Source organism: Mixophyes fleayi, chromosome 1 (assembly GCF_038048845.1).
Source record: "Mixophyes fleayi isolate aMixFle1 chromosome 1, aMixFle1.hap1, whole genome shotgun sequence".
Taxonomy (NCBI): domain Eukaryota; kingdom Metazoa; phylum Chordata; class Amphibia; order Anura; family Limnodynastidae; genus Mixophyes; species Mixophyes fleayi.
In genome coordinates, this window is record NC_134402.1 from 376,274,686 (window position 1) to 376,294,666 (window position 19,981).

General features: G+C 39.8%; 1 protein-coding gene across 1 annotated transcript in view; it reads right to left on the bottom strand.

The window, feature by feature from the left end:
- Positions 1-19,981, bottom strand: part of HSD17B4 (hydroxysteroid 17-beta dehydrogenase 4) — a 188,266-nt gene that overhangs the window by 27,424 nt on the left and 140,861 nt on the right. The window contains exon 18 of the mRNA XM_075179291.1: positions 507-576. Within this exon, the coding sequence (XP_075035392.1) occupies positions 507-576 (70 nt within the window). The remainder of the gene's footprint in view (positions 1-506; positions 577-19,981) is intronic.

A 19,981-nucleotide genomic window follows, 5' to 3' on the forward strand; every position in this document is an offset into this window, starting at 1 on the left:
CTTACTCCTTCACTGGCACACTGAACTCGGAACACAGTGAAACTGGCAATTATCAGACATAAACATGTGAGCATTGAGAAGAAACACAATCCATCCAATGACAGGTGAACCCAGACTGTAAAGGTGATAATTTAAGTCCGACTTACGCGTTTCATTTCCTCAGGGCTATTTCTTCGATGATGTTTTTCTTTAAGATATTGTTATTGCGGATTGCAGACCCCTTGCAATTCGCAAACTCGAACCACACCCTATTAAGCGCCAAAGGTAGATATCCCTCAATTCTAAGCTTTAAGCCCTGCAGTGTCCAGAGTTATACACAGTAATTGTGGATACTCTATGTTGATGGCCTTACCCAGGAATGAAATACTACAAGTCTCAGCTTTTTCATCATTGCTTAGACTAGATAGTATGCCAGTCCCAATTATAATGAAAATAATCACAATACTAATAGTGCTAATAGACACAATTTAGCTTAACTGTCTGTTGAGACACAGCGGTTGCCTTACCTCCCAATGCAGCAAAATTGGGGTCAATGTGCAGGGGATTCCAATCACCACTGAGACGATACAGGGCAGCCTGTGGGAGAAGAGAGCACAAATGTCAATATTCATGTACTAGGCTTGATTCAGTCACAAAAGTGTATTATACTCTCTAACTAAACAGAGATGTAATACATACCTTAATAAAATACATCTAATTAAGTTTAATTAAAAATAAATGTTCAGCACTAAGCAAGACATAATATGTAGGACTCTCCTCTTCATTACACCTGCATTGGTTCATCACCTTAGTGCGAGCCAGGATTTGCTGCACTTCAAAACCAGATTTCCTATGGGATGCATTTGAGGCTCTTATTTGTATGTGTGATGGCATCATATACCAGGATGCAGCGGACGAGAAAGAAGTAGGTACTCAACCTCTGCAGCCTTGGAGACAACTATGTAGGTTATGGTATCTTTATATTTAAAAAAAAAAGAAAATTAATTTAAATCTAAATCTCAAAGCAATGCCAGAAACCCATGGATGTTGTTCCTTTCACAAAAGGTAACACACTTAGAATTACAATTCAAATTAGCAAACATACAGACAATTGCAAACAACCACTAAAACCAAAAATTTAATTTTAAGGTATGAAGGATGAAGATGATGACATCAAAGTAAACGATTTCCCAACAAAAGAAGAAAATCTGAGTGTAATCCCAGTACCAAGCGGCAATAGTTCCAGATTGCAAAATAAAACCAGTCTCTGAATGAGTACAAGTACTTATGATGTACTGCAGAAATCTTAACATAGAATTTAATGGCAGATAAGAACCACTTGGCCTATCTAGTCTGCACATTGTTTAACTAATGATAACCTCAAACCCTATTTGTTCCTTAGTTCTTTGTAAGGATATCCTTATCTCTCCCAAGCAGATTTAAATTGCTCTACTGTATTAGCCTCTACCAGAGGCTATTCCACTTATCCACTACCCTTTCTGTGAAGTAGTTTTTCCTCTGAACCTACTTCACTCCAGTTTCATTGCATGTTCTCGTGTACCTACTATACATACTTATTAAGGTCTTTTAGTCTTTCCGGGTAAGTTCTGTGTTGCAGACCATGCACCATTTTAGTTGCCCTAACATGGAGCATGGTGCAATAGTGCAAATAAGATCTGTTTCCCCTGTGGCTCTCATCTCTCCAGTTCCTCCTCTCTGGAAAGCAAAATTGCCCAGAGGGCTTGATAACTCAGAATTAGCTTACTTGCTACTGATTGGGCTAGACAGTATGGAAGAATTTATCATTCTATCCAATGTCCCACCCTCACATTCTCCCTAGTACACTTTATTGTCCCTGCACAATCTCAAGACATACCCTGCAGCAAATCTGGTATGAGCAATCAAGATCAGGGGGTAAATGTATGAATCTCCGAATTCTTCATCTCCGGCGTGTTCAGCCTCTTCAGCGCTTAAATTAAAAGCGGCGCTGCATTGTAAAGGGAAGTTTCCCTTTACAATGCAGCGCCACTGAAGAGGCTGAACACGCCGGAGATGAAGAATCCGGAGATTCATACATTTACCCCCAGGTCTGTTATAATGCAACAGTCCCATAGCAGCCAAATAGACTGTTAATCATGTAATTAAGGCACAATGGTAAAATGCATAGTGCTGTCCAAAACAACTTTCCTCAATCACAAACTGAAAAAAACAAAAAATATCTTTCCACAACTCGTCATCAGTAACGGTCAGGTGTTGTTTTTTTTAAAAAAAAGGAAATTATAGACTGTGCTCTATATTAAATTCTTTTATTTCTATTTATGAACAAAATGTGTATTTCTGCTGTTTTTTTTTTTAAACTAAGAGAAATATTACAATATAAAAACGGAATGTGAAATCCAAATAGCGCTTCACTTTTAACAGCCGCCCGCTGGAATTCAAAGGGAATATACACAACTTCCCAACAATTCATAGATAAATTACAATAATATGAAGACCTACAGGCGCTTATAAGAAAGAATATTTATAAGCGCCTGTAGGTCTTCATATTATTGTAATTTATTTAAGAGAAATATTAACATACATGCACTAATAATGTAATTACATAATTTAGCAGTCTTTAATGAACTGAGTCTGAGAAGATTAAGTCAAGAGATCTGTTGACGGCGTTTTGATGATGGAAAAGGAAGAAACAGCAGGCATCACAGCGACAGATTTTTCAGTCTTTTTAAAGAAAGGAGTAAAACACTAATTAACAGAAAATAAACCGGAAAAATATTTTTTTTATGAAAGTTAACACAGCTTTGAGCAGGAACAATGGTACAAAATGACTACATTATAATGCTGCAACACGTCAAGAAGATGGTTGGAATTTCTTAAAATCTTTTCCGTTTTACTTATAAAGCTTGGTAAAGAACAACTACTGCTAAACTAGATGCCATACAGAGGGTAACAGTAAGGCATATTTATCTGCAAAAAGTTACTATTGTATAGCACAGAAAGACATTGGGTCTTTTGCACAATGAGGACTGTTGTGCAGGATGTCATGTGATCACAAAACAAAAACTACTAAGGGGTTACGGCATTTGAAAGTGAGGATTCTTCCCTTTCAAATGAGGATACCCCTAACTTTATTGAAGCCACGATGGGAAGGATCAGTGCCCACCAACAACCCCCACCAATCCCTGGACTTAATGTTTCTGTAGTCTGGGGTGTTATTATCGGGTAATCAAATATGATCACCAGACAATAACTTCTAAAGGACCACAATGTTTGAAAGAGGGGTTGAGGGAAACCCCTATTTCAAACGAAAGTGGCCCTTGCTCTAAAGGGCACTTCTGAAGTGCAGTGACATCAGCATTAAGGAACCCTTCTCCCTGCCCCCGCCAACAGGAAATACGAGTAGGGGGATGAAAATATATTATTTTTAAACCATTTCAGTGGTTACGGATAAGTGTGACTTTAGAGGTGTACGTGGAGGACGAGTTCCACTCATCCTTAGCACTAAAGTGCATAATGAACACAAATCGCAACTGCAACTTGGGGTGCAATTGTGGCCATCTCTACATCAGCCCCAGCACAGCCATAAAGTTATAACTATATTTTTGCAATTAGTCTCCTAGACAAATGCACACAGTAAAATGTCTTTAGGAGTTAAATAGTGTTTTGTTTCCCAAAATGAGTGTTACTTCTTATTTTGACAAATAATGTATATTCCTGGAATTTAGTTGCATATCTTAGGGCTCTTACACACAGGCATGAATATTAAATGTTCAAAAACACATTTTTAAAGCCTGGCAAAAATAAAATGTAAGTGAATGTACATTTACTCAATGTGCTTTAATGGCAGTGACAATATAATGGAGTTCTAGGGGATCAGTCTTTAATTATTTAGTACAGTGTGCTGTAAGTAGCTATTGTGACCATTTTTATAAGGCTTTGCTACAAGTGAGGACAGACATTACTATAATTTCTTTATATAGCGCCTATGTATTACGCAGCACTGCATAGAGAATGTTTACTCAATTCACATCAGCCCCTGACCCATTGGAGCTTATAGTCTAAGTCAGGCCTGTCCAACCTGCGGCCCTCCAGGTGTTGTGAAACTACAAGTCCCAGCATGTTTTGCCAGTAGACAACCAGTTGATAACTGGAAGGGCATGCTTCGACTTGAAGTTTCACAACATGTGGAGGGCCGCAGGTTGGACAGGCCTGGTCTAAATCCTCTACCACAAGAGAGCTCACACGTACACAGGTTCATTTTGTCAGAAGCCAGTTAACCTAACAGTATGGTTTGGGAGTCCCAAATTGGGACTTTGGGAGTGAACTTCCAAAGTACAATAGACAATGTTTTACAACACCCATGTGTATGAGCCTTGGTAACACATCTCTTTCCCCAGCTATTATCTTATCTGTAAATAAGTGCAAAGGACATCGAAGGTGAGAGGTGTCAAACAATTAGAAACTTAATAGAGAGAACGTCCCCAAAACTTTTACAAGTTAAAAGTACCTGCAGCACATTTCGGTAATATGGCAGTAATGGGATAAACCAGGGGAAGAACTAAAAGCTCTACAACTAACATGTAATATTAGGGCATAGCTGCCAACTGTCTAGGAATCATCTCAGCTTTTTAAGGATTTAATTCTTATGTTCTGGGTTTTATAACTAACTAGTAATGAAGATGATCATGAAGAATAAAAAAACATTACATAAAAGTCTAGTAAACAGGTTATGATCGGTATTCTAGAGCATGAAGGGCATCGAACGATTAAATACCCGCTCAACCAAAGTGTACCTGAAAATGTATTTTAAATGTTGCCAACAATGAGTGCTGTGGGGTATCACACATAACAATATGTTTTATACTTAGAGATGTTATAATAAATCTAATATATCAAATTATTGTTTAATTTATTATGTTCCATTCTCAAACATGAAAAAAAATGTAGGACGTTCTCTATGCAACACAAGTGCAGTGAGCCAAGGTTCTCCCTAATTACTTTAAAACCAAATAAATGTTCCCGTGCACAGAATAGATTTATATTATTTATTTATTATCACTTACAGAGCATCACAACGCTACCGTGCTTTACAATTTCAAACAAACAGTGTTAAACCCCCACACCCAAAAAATAATTTTTACCAAATAGACAAAGGCGGCCCTGCTCGCAGGCTTACAAGCAGGAGTGTGATACATGAGGTTAAGTGCCACAGATTCCATATTGATCTAGCCAGATTGCAATGAGAAAAAAAGTGTTCAGTAGTGCTATAGGATCCCGCCACACAAATGTGGGATTAAAGGTCAGTAGGTGGTAATGGAATGATAATCTGGTAGAATAGACTAGGGAAATTAAGACGGTGGTTTGGGAATTAGATAAGCTTCCCTGAAGAGGAGAGTTTGCAGGCAACGCTTTAAGGTTTGAAGGCTAGTGGAAAGACTTGTACGAGGGAGGGAAAACCACAGAGTGGGTGAAATCTGAAACAATGTCCTATAATTGAGAATGGGAGTAATTAATGTGTGAGGATAAGAGGTACAAACCAAAGGCAGATCAGAGGGATCAAATTGGGAGATAGTTTGAGATAAGCTAAGAGAACCATGTTAGTGCAGCTTTATTAAAAGCTTTGTTAAAAGTATTTATATATAGTATTCTGCAATTTATAGGCAACAAATATAGGACTGGCAGAGCAGAGCAGCAGCAGACCGATGCATTGCGAGGATAATCAGCTTAGCTGCTGTGTTTATAATGGATTGCAGGGCTGTAAATCTGGTTAGGGGAAGACCAGTAACAACAGTCAATGAGGAGATCGAGTGCATGAAGTAACATTTTAGCAGTGTTTTGTGTGAGATACAGTACCTGCTTATTCTGGGCCTGTTCCTTATAGGTAATGTAAGATTCAATTTGGATAGCAAAGTACAGTTCTAAGTCAAGGATGACACCTAGGCAGTGCGCTTGAGGTGTTGGTTTTAATGTCAGTAGTTTCTATTGGCTGGTGGAACGATTAATAACTTATTCTGTAAACAGAATTTGAGGTGGCGGGAGAACATTGAAGATGAAACGACAGAAAATGATCAATGTAATGCAGTCCAACACAGATGGCGAAAGATCCAGAGAGGATGAATGTGGTTATCATCTGCACAGAGGCGATTTTAATCCCTCCCCCCAAAAAAAACATTTGTTGTCCAAGAGAACTGGTATAGATAGAGAAAAGCAAAAAACCTATAACTAAGCCTTGTGGTAAACCAACTGATAGAGGAAGTGAAGGGAAAGTATATTCAGAGATAGAGATCCAGTCACTGAAGGGGCAGTTTCATACCTAGGATGAGAACCATGACAGGGCAGCTTCCTGAAGACATAGTGAATGCAGCATTGGTATGAGAAGTCAGGAGAAAATATAAACAAACCAGAGGCCATCATTAGTTTGAGAATCGCAGCAATCAGAAACTTTGGAGAACAATCAACATCAATAAGAATGTTGAAATCACACAAGACAATGGTGGGGATGTCAGAGGATAACAATGGAGGGAGTCAGGCTGATAAATGTTCAAGGAATTGCAGAGGTAATACAAGGGAATAATAATCACTGATCCTATATGGAAGAGTGTACCAGAAAATAGTGACAACATGTTTAAAATTAATTACCAACAAACAGACAGACCACAAAATCAGAATTGTTTAGGCCATTGGTTGCACACCTCTGGTCTAGATCACGGTGAATGAAACATTTTAAATTGTGTGAAGGATGCCTCAACAAACAATGTCATCTGACAGGACAGGTGCCACAGATAGACGAGTAGAAAGGCGCATGTAACTTTTGCCATTGGTTTATGCCATCTAACTAGGATAACTACAATTATCCTGGATTATTCAGCTTTCAAGGCTCTGCGTCCTTATGACAGTAGTACTGCTACTGTTAGTCGGGAGTAGGGGAACATAATTTAAAACACATTTAGTGTCATAGTCTGTCTTATTTATTGAACAAATTAAATAGGATGACTATTAAACCAGTTTTACTTTCATATGCTCAAAAGCAAGGAACAGAATTAGAAAAAGCAAAGTTTAAAAATATACAAATAATATTAAGTTTGTAAATAAAGATAACATTTAAGTAAATTTATGCTAAACAACGTCCCATTTACTGAGAAGCTATGTCTAATTGAATTAACCAGAAGAGTGCCCTTTGCTATAAGCCAGAACATCCTGAAGGATGGCAGAATGTAGCAGAGATGTAGTTATACAGGCTGAGGTTGAAGCTGCTGATCTCTGATCTGAACAATGCAGGACAAATCCATGTAGTATGATTTCCCAAGAAATCTATGACCGTTAATCCTGCCTCCAAAGGGTTAAACAAAATAATTTAATTTCAGGTGCAGCCACAGAAGTGTTCAATACAACAATATTGATCCCCCAGCAAGAATTCCATGTTTCTCACTTTATTGCACAAGAGCCAATGAGCATACTTCATTATAGTCCTCAATCAATTACTCCGCAAGATTGACTTCATGTCCAGGAGACAAACTTGTCTTAAAGAAACTATTCCCCTATAAACATTTGTGAGCTTAGCTCATTTAGTGATAGAACATTGCCCCATGAGCATTTCTTTATTTTTGTGAAAATATCATGAGATTGTTTATTCTCTCGTGTCTGGCGTTAACAAGATAACCTTGTAGCCTGTGCTGGGATTCAGAAACACGTAATTTCTATCAGACTATTCTTTGAACAACAGCAATCGCATGAAAATAGCAGATCAACTTTATTAAATAGGGTAAACAAAATGTAGTTATTGTTCAGATACACACCCACTTCATAATCAAACTAAGAAATGTAATGAAAATAGCAAACGTATAGTTGTATAGATAGATATCAAAATGTGGGTATCATTGTGGAGCAGGGTAGGGCTGGCAAATTTCAGCCCGGAGGGCAAGACTCTGCTCAGCAGCCTATTTAAATGGAAAAATATGCAGGTGGCCCAGTGACACAGTCCAAGGTAGCCCACTATGGGACCGGCCTGGGGGGTAGATGTCCCCCTGCCCCCGAGCCCAGTCTGCCCCTGTTGTGGAGTGGCTGAATGTGCATAAATGTTGACATTTATTTGCTGGATATGGTTGTTGAATTTCAAGCTGAAATGTTTGGTTGAGTTAAATGTTATTGTGTATATTTAAAGAATGTGAAAAAAAGTGTACACTTATTTACCATGTTGTCAGTATATGGAGAGATTCCATTTGATTAAAAGAAGCACAGAATGGCAGAAAAGAATAAAATGCTTAAATAATTTGCAGTTTGATATTTAATTTCTTAATGTGTCTTTCTCAGCATAGATCCAGGTTAATCCCAAGAATGCTTAAATCAGATACTGTTGTTGGGTCTACTACATCTGCTGAATGTTTTTGCCAAGCATCTATAACTTATTCAGTAAAATAATACTTCCTAATATAACTGAGACCATGAAGGTTGTTTACAAGAGTGTACTCCTGCATCATATTTGCACAAATGTGTCTACGTATTAGTTTTCGGCATATTTTCACATAATGTTTTTGGGAACAGCCCCGAAAAAGGTTATAAGTTTTGAGACCCGGCATCAAATGCGTATTGCAGAAATAGTAAAAACATCACATCAAACTTTCTAAGATACTTTTTCATTTGGAAGGAGTCTGAGAATGATCTCAAAAGTTTTTGTAATCATCTGAATAAGAACCAGGGGCCTGATTCATTAAGGATCTTAAATGAAGAGGTATCTTATTTCAGTCTCCTGGACAAAACCATGTTACAATGAAAGGGGTGCATACTAACTGTTTTTTCATGTAGCACACAAATACTTGATCCCTTATTTGTATACTGAAATTTAAAGTTGATATTTGTGTGCTACATGAAAAAAGTCAGTATTAAACTTATATGCAAAACAGAAAACTAGTTTGCACCCCTTGCATTGTAACATGGTTTTGTCCAGGAGAATGAAATAAGATATCTCTTCATTTAAGATCCTTAATGATTCAGGCCCCAGGTTAATATTGAATTGACTTTTGATATTAGCAAATCAAGGGTTAACTTTTTAGACGTTATTGTATATGTGAAAAATTATCAGATACAGACAATGACCTATAGGAAACCAACGGATACCTTGAGTTATATTCAATGGGATAGTAACCACCATTACAAGTGGTTAGAGAATATCCTGCTAGGACAAATGAACAGAATAAAAAGAAATTGTTCTGAGGATGAGGTGTTTAAGGCTCAGATTAGTGAGATGAAAGAGTCTTTTGTGAATAAGGGTTATAGTGAGGAAAGTTTAAAAAAAGCAGAAGATATTGCCCTTCAGTTGAATAGGGAAACCCTTCTTATTATGGATAAGAAGAGTGAAAAGATTAAATCCAAAAGTTTTGAATGGGCATTTATATCTGAATTCTCTGATGACCATAAACAAATGGAAAAGATCTTTAGGAAAAATTGGGATCTTTTGAAGATGGATGAAAGAATTGGTAAATTTATTCCCGATAAACCTGTCTTTATATACAAAAAGGCTCCAAATATTAAAGATAAAGTGGTAAGCAGTTGTTTAGAGGAGGGGATTAGGAAGTCCATTAGGACAGTTGGCTTACACAGATGCGGTCTATGTGTAGCGCACAGGACATGCAAATCATCTACAATAAAAACAACAACATTGGAAATGAATGGTTATAAGATCTCTATTGACCAATTCATCACTTGTAATACAAGGAATGTTATCTACCTAATGAGAAGTGCATGTGGGAAAATGTATGTGGGGAAAACCACTCTGCCTTTGAAAATTAGGCTAAGGGAGCATATCTATAATATTAAAAAAGGGGTGGAGACACATTCTGTATCACAACATTTTAAAATGCATCACTCTTGCAAACCAGAACAAATAGAACAGTTTTGGGGCATACAAACTATAGAAACATCTTGAAAGGATAGGGATTTAGCTAGGAATCTAGCTAGAGCGGAAATGCGATGGATTTTTAATTTACAGGCTTTGGTCCCTATGGGACTCAATGCTGAGTTTGAGATCAAATGGTTTTTATAACTACTGCATTACTGTTCTTTTCTGGTTTTATATCTCCATGTGTTCAGTATTGGGTCCGGTTTTTGGTCATGTTTGTTCAATAGGTTAGGAGCGATATTATGTAACTGTTCAGATATGTATGATTACTTGTTATGTTGATCCTATTTTATGTTCTCATTTTAATTGACTTTGACAGGAGGCATAAGTGATGGTTCCGCGATCGGAGAAGATCTACAAGTGTTCATGAACAATGAAGTTTTTCAATACCAGACCTCGTTTTGATTTGTGAGTGGATTTACCGGAGGGAGGGTGTTAGATTGGAGGCGTTGACAGACATGGACTCTCCGGATAAGAGTGACTATTTAAGTCAGGACTTATGTGTCTGTGATTATGCCTTGATAAAGACCCTCGTTGAACAGGGTGGAAACGCGTTGGAGCTGACTCGGGAATCGAGTGACCAGAGATACACTTCAACCTGTCGTGGATCCTAGCTGCAGCAGTACCATCTATATATTGCGATTCTCTACAGACTGTTTTGTACATAGATATTCGATACGGGGCACATATATTGTCAATCCTTTGAAGCCTATTTAAATGTTTTATCCTATTTTATTATATTGTTTTTATTTTATTACATTTATGTACTGAGTTAATTCACGAGATTGGTCTCTATGTTGCTTCTCTTTACCAACGTGTCCCTTGCCTGAGGCTGAAGGTGAATTTCTATGATTCAGAAGGAGGAGGGTGTTACGAAATGCGGCGGTACGTCGCATCCTGGTGTAAGGTAGCAGCCGAGCGCGTACATTAGTTTCAATGCACTGTTATATTTTTGGAGGTTGTAGGGACATCCTCCAACTCCAGGGGGAGCACTCGCATGATTCTATTTGTCATTCATACATGTTCCTGGCTGTGATATGACCTATGCTAGTTCCCAGCAAGTAATTAATCAGCAGCCTCCTGAGGCTGATTATCAGCCCTGTCCTCCTCCTTTCTGATTTGACCATCATAGTATTTTAGGCAGTGAGGACTGGGCCTCACTGCTGGTTATAGTTCCTGTTTCAGTGCTCGAGCCTGCTCTCTGCACCTGCTTGCTCTTGTATCGGTTTATTGTTGCCGACCCTTGCCTGGATACCTGACTACGTTTGACTGCCTGTGCCCCTTGATTTATTGCCTGGACTCTTACGCTGCTGTTTTGCCTGTGACCTCTGACCTCGGCTTGTCTACTGGATACTCTGTCTGCTGCCGGCCCTCGACCCTTGCCTGGACTTCACTCTGCTGTTTGCTCCTATACTCTATCGCTGGGTTCTCCCCAGTCAGTGCACAACTCACGACCCTCTGTTGTCTGCGGCCAAGTCTGTCCCCACCACTAGGGTCTCCAGTGAACACCAGACTTCAGAGCAGACTTCGGGTTTTGATATACTGGCTGGAGGGGTTCCTAACATTATAACCGGCCTAAAAAGAAATACTGGTGGAACCTAGGATGGAGCCTAGTCCAGCCCAAGTCCTTGCAGGGCAAATCCAGACGATTTCGCAGGTAGTCCAAGACCTCTCAATCAGATTGGCTGCCCAATAGGAAGCCGCCAAGGCCTCTCAAGCAACCCTGTCACCTGCCATAAAACCTAAACCGAATCTTCCTGATCGGTTCTCCGGGGACAGAATCCAATTCCGGAACTTTAAAGAAAGCTGTAAGCTTTATTTCCGCCTCAGACCCCGCTCCTCAGGTTCGGAGCAGCAGAGGGTGGGCATAATAATTTCCCTGCTCCAGGGTGATCCACAGTCCTGGGACTTTAGCCTGGCCCCAGTCAGCCCTGCACTGCAGTCTGTGGATACCTTTTTCAACGCCCTTAGTCTGCTCTATGACGACCCAGACCGAGTGACTTCAGCAGAGTCGCACCTAAGGGCACTTAGACAAGGGCGGCGTACCGCCGAAGAATACTGTGCCGAATTCAGGCGCTGGTCCGTTGATAGTCAGTGGAACGACCCTGCGCTGAAAAGTCAATTCCGCCTGGGCCTCTCAGAGCAGATAAAGGACTCCTTAGTCCAGTACCCCTCATCTCCAACCTTGGAGACACTTATGCAACTTGCTATCAAAATTGACCGCAGAATAAAGGAAAGGAAAGTGGAGGACACGTCTGTACCATCATGCCCTCCTCCGGTCTTTTACCCTGTTTTTCAAGACCCATCTGAACCCATGCAGCTAGGAGCCTATCGCCTTTCTCCAGAAGAAAGATCTAGGCGGCGTTCCTTGGGGCTCTGCCTGTATTGTGGAAACAAGAGTCATCTTCTACGCACCTGCCCTAACAAGACAGGAAAAGATCTGGCCTAGGTGTATGTGAAGAGCTGTTCCTAGGCCTCCAAATGGTCTCTTCTAAGAATTCTGTCCCGATTCCTGCCCGGGTTGCCTTTGAGAATAATTCAGTTTCAGTGTCTGCCTTTCTGGATAGTTGTGCTGCAGGTAATTTCCTTGATGTGGAATTTGCCAAGTCCCTCAGCATTTCTGCAGTGAAACTGGAATCTAGTATTAACGTCTGTGGATTAAACGGTAGACCCTTGATCGGAGGCAGGATCTACTCCAGAACCCTGCTGCTGCAACTCTGTGTGGGAGCCCTTCACTCCGAAGTTCTTTCATTTTTTCTTATTCCTTGTTCCTCCGTGCCTTTGACCTTAGGGCATCCCTGGCCCCAACATCACAACCCTCATATTGATTGGAGTAAGGGGGAGATCTTACGTTGGGGTGCAGCCTGCTCTTCAACCTGCCTGACTCTTCCTCTCCGAGTTGTTCAGCCCTGTTCCGAAAAGCTTCCTTCAGCCTACAGGGAGTTCCAGGATGTCTTCTCCAAGAAGGAAGCAGACTCTCTTCCCCCTCATCGGGACTGTGATTGCTCTATTGAACTTATATCTGGTTCTAAGTTCCCCAAGGCGAGATTGTATGCCTTATCCATTCCTGAGACCAAAGCTATGGAGGAATACATAGAAGAAAACCTTCGGAGGGGATTCATCAGGCCTTCTAAATCACCGGTGGAAGCCGGTTTCTTTTTTGTGTCTAAAAAGGACGGAAGTCTTAGGCCATGCATAGTCTACCGTGGCCTAAATCAAATAACGGTAAAAACACTTACCCTTTACCAAGCAGCTGTTTACTCCAAAATTGATATGCGAGGAGCATATAACATGGTTCGGATCAAACAGGGGGACGAGTGGAAGACGGCCTACAACACCCATTCAGGTCATTACGAGTATCTGGTCATGCCCTTCGGCCTATGTAATGCCCCTGCCTTGTTCCAAGATTTTATTAATGATGTGCTGCGAGATTTTCTGGGCAAGTTCGTTGTGGTCTACCTCAATGACATTCTAATCTACTCCAATTCTCTGGAGCTTCACCGATTACACGTCAGAGAGGTACTTCTCAAATTACGTCAGCACCATCTCTTCATTAAATTGAAGAAATGTGAGTTCGAGGTTACCCAAGTCACATTCCTGGGATATGTCATCTCCCCTGATGGCTTTTCGATGGACCCCAGTAAGGTCCAAGCAATCCTTGACTGGGTACAGCCTACCAATCTGAAAGCCATTCAGAGATTCTTGGGGTTCGCCAACTACTACAGGCGATTCAGTCGTTCCTTCTCGATATTGGTGGCTCCCATTACAGTCCTTACTCGCAAAGGGGCTGACGCCACTAAGTGGTCTCCCTCAGCATTGGATTCCTTCAGGGCACTCAAGCATGCATTCATTTCTGCACCGGTCCTTCGACATCCAAATCGAGAACTGCCGTTCATAGTCGAAGTTGACGCCTCCGATGTTGGAGCTGGCGCTATCCTTTCGCAAAAGGATCCCTACGACCATAAATTGCACCCCTGTGCATTCCTCTCTCGAAAATTTTCTTCTGCCGAAACCCACTATGGTGTCGGTAATCAGGAGTTATTGGCAGTAAAGTGGGCATTTGAAGAATGGCGCCACTGGCTTGAGGGAGCAGCTCATGTTATTACGGTATATACTGACCACAAGAATCTTCAGTTCATTAAGTCCGCTAAGGTCATAAATTCCAGACAAGCCCGGTGGGTCCTGTTTTTCTCTTGTTTCAAGTTCTTCATCACGTTCCGACCAGGAACCAAAAACACCAAGGCTTACGCCTTGTCTCACAGCTTTATCTCCACACATCTTCCTCTCGCTGAACCATCTTCTATCATCCCTGCCTCTGACATTGTTCTAGGTCTGACCCAGTATTTGGGCACGATCCTTCAGGACTTCCAGCATTTGGCACCACCAGCAACTCCTTACAGGTAGATTATATGTACCGGACCACCTGAGGAAGACTGTCCTCACCGAATGTCATGACAACAAGACCTCGGGTCATCCTGGAGTATCTAAGATCATTGAACAACTATCCCGTTCGTTGTGGTTGCCTTCTTTATCCGCTGATACCAGAGAATTTGTGCTTTCCTGTGAAAGTTGTGCTAGGAATAAGGACTGGGTCTCACTGCCGGTTATAGTTCCTGTTTCAGTGCTCAACCTGCTCTCTACACCTGCTTGCTCTTGTATCTGTTTATTGTTGCCGACCCTTGCCTGGATACCTGACTACGTTTGACTGCCTGTGCTCCTTGATTTATTGCCTGGACTCTTACGCTGCTGTTTTGCCTGTGACCTCTGACCTCGGCTTGTCTACTGGATACTCTGTCTGCTGCCGACCCTCGACCCTTGCCTGGACTTCACTCTGCTGTTTGCTCCTATACTCTATCGCTGGGTTCTCCCCAGCCAGTGCACAACTCCCGACCCTCTGTTGTCTGCGGCCAAGTCTGTCCCCACCACTAGGGGCTCCAGTGAACACCAGACTTCAGAGCAGACTCCGGGTTTTGATGTACTGGCTGGAAGGGTTCCTAACAGAGGGAGAACAGAATTTATTTTGAAAAGTGTTTGTTGGAGCTTTAGTATGTAAGCACATACCCTAAGGGGTTCAGAGTGAGAAGAATCACGGGTGGATTTTTGAGTTTGCTGCTTAGACATCACTCATTAGGGACCATTTCATACTGCATAGCGGTGGCAGACTTTGTGTTTTGCTCTTGTGATTACATATTACGCTATGTTCTCTATTTTCATGTATGCACATATGTACTTCACATGAAGGTGATATCAAGTTTTATGCAGAAGAGAGAATCCCTCTATGTAGGTGTCCATGAAGTGATCACCTAGTATACAGAAACAGAAGTGCAAGTATATGTACTACTTTTTGTTCAAATTTCTAAGAGTCCTACTTACTAACACTTTTGGATCACTTCAGTCATTAAATTACATTTTCTGATTTCCCCCTGAATTACTCCTGTTTGTATAAATTGCTATAGTTTATAATGCTTTCAAGAGAGTATGCAAGCCCAATTGTTTCTTTCACTATTGAGAATCTTGGGGGTAAATGTATTAAGTGATGATTTCTGCAAGTCGCTGGAAATCAGCGAGATTGCAGTGAAAATTTAAAGAGACAATGCCTTTAAAGCTATTGCCACTTTAAATTTTCTCGACAATTTCTGGCGACTTGCAGAAACCGTCACTTAATACATTTACCCCTTGAAATGTTTCCCCAAAACATTTTTGCCGCATTCATCTGTAGAATTTACACTCTTGGTCAATCCTTGATCCGGATCCAGCAGCTATTACAGACATTTGTTGAATAAATCTCTATACTATATTATACTATAAACTCTATCATCATACCTCCTAACATTCGATGTGACCAAAAGGAGGGGGGGGGGGGATTGCTTCAGTTTAGGGATGTGGACACAAAACAGTGGGCAGGCCTAGTGTTTCTCAAGTGCTGGGCCTTCCCCAACCCCCCTTCATGCGCCTATACACACCCTTAAATTGCCTCATGCACATGAGGCAGATGTGTTTGGCATTTACTCACTATAGTTAGTGGGCACATTACATTCTACTTCCTGCGAGTCGGAACAAATGTTTCCTCAAATCAGAACATTCCTGCCAAAATCAAAACATAAGATAGCGCAAAACTCAAATCGACATAAAAATTTAATACATAGAAAAATATATACCTAATAAAAATAAGCAAATTGCTTCAATATACACTGGAGTGAAATAGAAACAGTGATTAAAGGAGACTGGATAGCATATACAATTATGAGACTAAGTCATTGGCATAACCTCACTTGATATCCATAAGATGTATCACATAAAAAATATAACCAGGTTCAGAGAAACCTCAAAGAGCTTGTAAATATCGTCAGCATCATTTAGACTGACTTCCGAATTAATTCACAACGCTATGCGTATAAAGTCACTCTCTTTAGGTCTTCATATGAATGTATCGAAATCCTGGTTAGCAAAATGCAATGGACTGTAAAGATAGACGTATATTGCCAATTAACGGACGTGCACAAATGACCTCCAAATAGGACGCTGAATGAGAAAGGGCTTCTATATGATGTCAGTATCGTTAGGCTGGCTTCCAAAATAGTCTGAACAGCTGCCCTAATAAAGTCACTCTCCTCAGAATGTCATATGAGATCCTGATTGATAAAAAATAGCATGATGTAAAAAAAAGGAACGTGTATTGTCAACTAGTGGGCGGGCTCAACGGCCTATGTTCCCAGCTCTAGATGCTCATAGAGATTGTAGTTAGCATACAACACTTTGTTGTTATGTAGAGGCATATGTATCAAACCTGCACGTCGGGCTCAGTGTCCTCCACCCGCGGCTTCAGCCGTATCAGCAGCCGCTCAGATGAACCACAGAAAACGATATGTGAACGTTGGATGCACTTAATCCTACCCCGGGGTAAAAGAGGTGAGAAGTTTCCACGTCTCCATGTCTCCAGTGAATGAGATAAAAACCCTCTGACGCGTTTCTCGGCACTGGCTTGCCGTTTCATCAGAGGCAATAATTATACAACCACAGACAGAGAGGTTGTCATATACCCATCTCGTGCGATCACGTGATAGAAGTAATCCAATGTAAGGAAGAGTAATCATGTGACTCTGGTCAGCCAATACAATACTCCATTCATTTATATGGGAAAAACCGAAACATAAATGAAATTATACATTACAATGTGATAAATTGCAACATAGCGGAACTAGTAACATTCGTGTAATATTGAGATTTGAAAATTTAAGGTTCTATTCTTAATTAGACCACATTATAAAAACGATACAGTCTCTTGCAACACAAAACTAATGTTGCATCTAAACATAAGCAGTAACATGCATTAGCATTAACATATGCCTGATTATGGAGATGATAAAGCAATATAAAAAAAAACAAAAATTGTGGTATTAATAACAATATATATAATAAAAAATAAAAGGTATAGGCAATTTTGAAAAAACGATGGAGATATATAGATATCGTGAAGCTATTGGCTAGCATATTAATATAATATTATAAATCTATAATGTAGACAACCCTCACCAGTAGTTATGATGACCAAAACGGTTACAAACAATATTTTTTATGTAATACATCTTATGGATATCAAAGTGAGGTTATGCCAATGACTTAGTCTCATAATTGTATATGCTATCCAGTTTCCTTTAATCACTGTTTCTATTTCACTCCAGTGTATATTGAAGCAATTTGCTTATTTTTATTGGGTATATATTTTTCTATGTATTAAACTTTTATGACGATTTGAGTTTTGCGCTATCTTATGTCATTTTATTAGTTTCTACTCTACCCAACGGGTCCAGATCCCGTTTAGACAGCAGCATCTCGATCGAGTATTTTAGGGTAACTAGTGCCCCGTATATGTGTGTTTGTTGTGCAAAATCAAAACAGTTGGAATGTATTATGTTAGGAGGTATCATGAACGGCCACTACCAGACTGCAAAAAAACAAAATCTTTTGAACAGCTTAACCGACAATAAAATCATTTGATGATCTAGTTTGTATAAAGATAGACTCCCCAACATACAGTGGCTATAAACCAACCAGAGAGAACCATAATCGTTTGTTTCAGCAGCCAGGTCTCAGTGACATTGCTAAAGCAACACACTACACTGTTTTCGCCCAATAATCGGCTAAAACAGCCGACATACGACCGCTAGTTCAAAACTCGGGTCAGTGTGTGCAGTGACACGATGGTCGAAAGTCTGCCCAAATGGACGATTATCGCCTCATTTGGTTGGTCGTACCGGTTAATATTTTCCTTCCAATCTCGTTTCCGCTGAGTAGTGTGTATAAACTTCCGACCGATCCACAACAGTGAGTATGAAATTACAGTCATTGCTCACGACAACATGGCTGTAAAAAGTCGCTAAAGGGACGTCCGCTCTTCCCTTTATCGTCCTAAACAAGGCTAGTGTGTATGCAGTCCATGGACCGAGCGATCGGAACATCGATCTCATGTAAAATTGCTCGGCATAAAAAGTTGGTCGAAATTTCTGTAGTGTGTACCCAGTCTACGTTAGAAGCTAGAACTCTCCAGATCTTACTTGAGATCCAGGAAATTGAGAAGGGGGTGTTGGACAGGGGTATGTGAATTAAAATAACAACTAAAAGAAAAACAAATTGGTTTTTTCTTGTTGTTTAAAGGAAAAAATGCAATAAAATTTTACCTGATTTAAAAAAAAAAAAAAGCAAAACAAATTACTTTAAAAAAAATGCTCTTTTAACACTTTTACATCCCATTTAAATTTTGATAAATATGGTATATGTTCTGTGAAAACACATTGAATTTAACAATTAGTCACACTGTCAAAAAAAATTATGTACATGTAAAAGTATACACACAGTACAGTTTTTCACATGTACTTTTTATTTACTTAAAGGAAACAAATAAAGCTTGTGGGAACTAGTAAGAAGTATATAAAATGTGACATGATTCACTGGCCCCAGAGCTTTGCAAACCTTAAGAAACCTCTTCAGCATGAAGGTGCTGACAGAAAAAAATGTACACAAATTAACATTCTATAACGGAGAGAAAGAATCACATTTGTCACATGAGCCCAGGCTTTATGAATATTTTACTTAGCAAAGTGACTGTGATGGTAACATTGAATACATAAATGTTTTATATCCATCAAGCTATTTATTTTGTATACAGAAACATACGCACTGTATTAAAACAAGCCTCAAAAACAGAAATCTGGCATTCACATATTGTTAAAATGATGGCTCTAGACACAAGACAGGACATCAAAGGATTTCTAGATCAGCGGTGAATACAAAGATTAATATGCTAAAACACCACAGACGATGCTGGTAATAATATGTTTTACAGCTTTATCAAACTATTCCACTAGACAAACTGATGCATAAATGATCTGTTTCCCTGAGATGGCAACTTCTTCTTACAATAAATGGCATAAATAGTGGTCCTCAAATTGTGTGAAATTACAACACCAACTTTTTTTAAAAAAATAAAAAAAAGAAACAAACAAATTCCATTTGGATTATTTTTCACAGTTTTAAAGTAGGTATTTTTCCAGAAAATAACCTCATTTTTTTTTAGTAAGTTTAATCTTTTTTAGTTATTTACTGTTTTAGCCCCTTCTAGTAGCTACTTAATTGTCTGTCATTCTATGTAAACATAATATTTTAACCAGTAATCTAGTCAGAAAAAAATGGCTATAAAAGTCATCTTATTTTTATCATCAAAGTGCTTCAGATATGATCTTAAAACTCCTAGTACAGTCATTCGAATAGGAGTTTAAAGAAAAATATTAAACACGTGCTTATCAGTGAGATTCTCTATTAAATGACAGGTACAGATGTGGAAAATGTGTTCTGTCTCATTCTCCACGTTCTTGGATGATGCCGGAGAGGCTGCTTAATTAATGGCTCATTTCTCCACATGGTGGCGATGCCCCACACGAACACCGTTCAGGCTAGAGCTTAGCATTTTTGCATCCCTCTAATTACATCTCAAGGTCCCTCTCTCCCCCAGGTTCTTTTTCCATCTACTTGGGATCCCGACAGCCACAACTCACCAGAATAAACTGTTCAGATTTATAGTCTCAGCAGCCATGTGCCAGATAGCCGCTG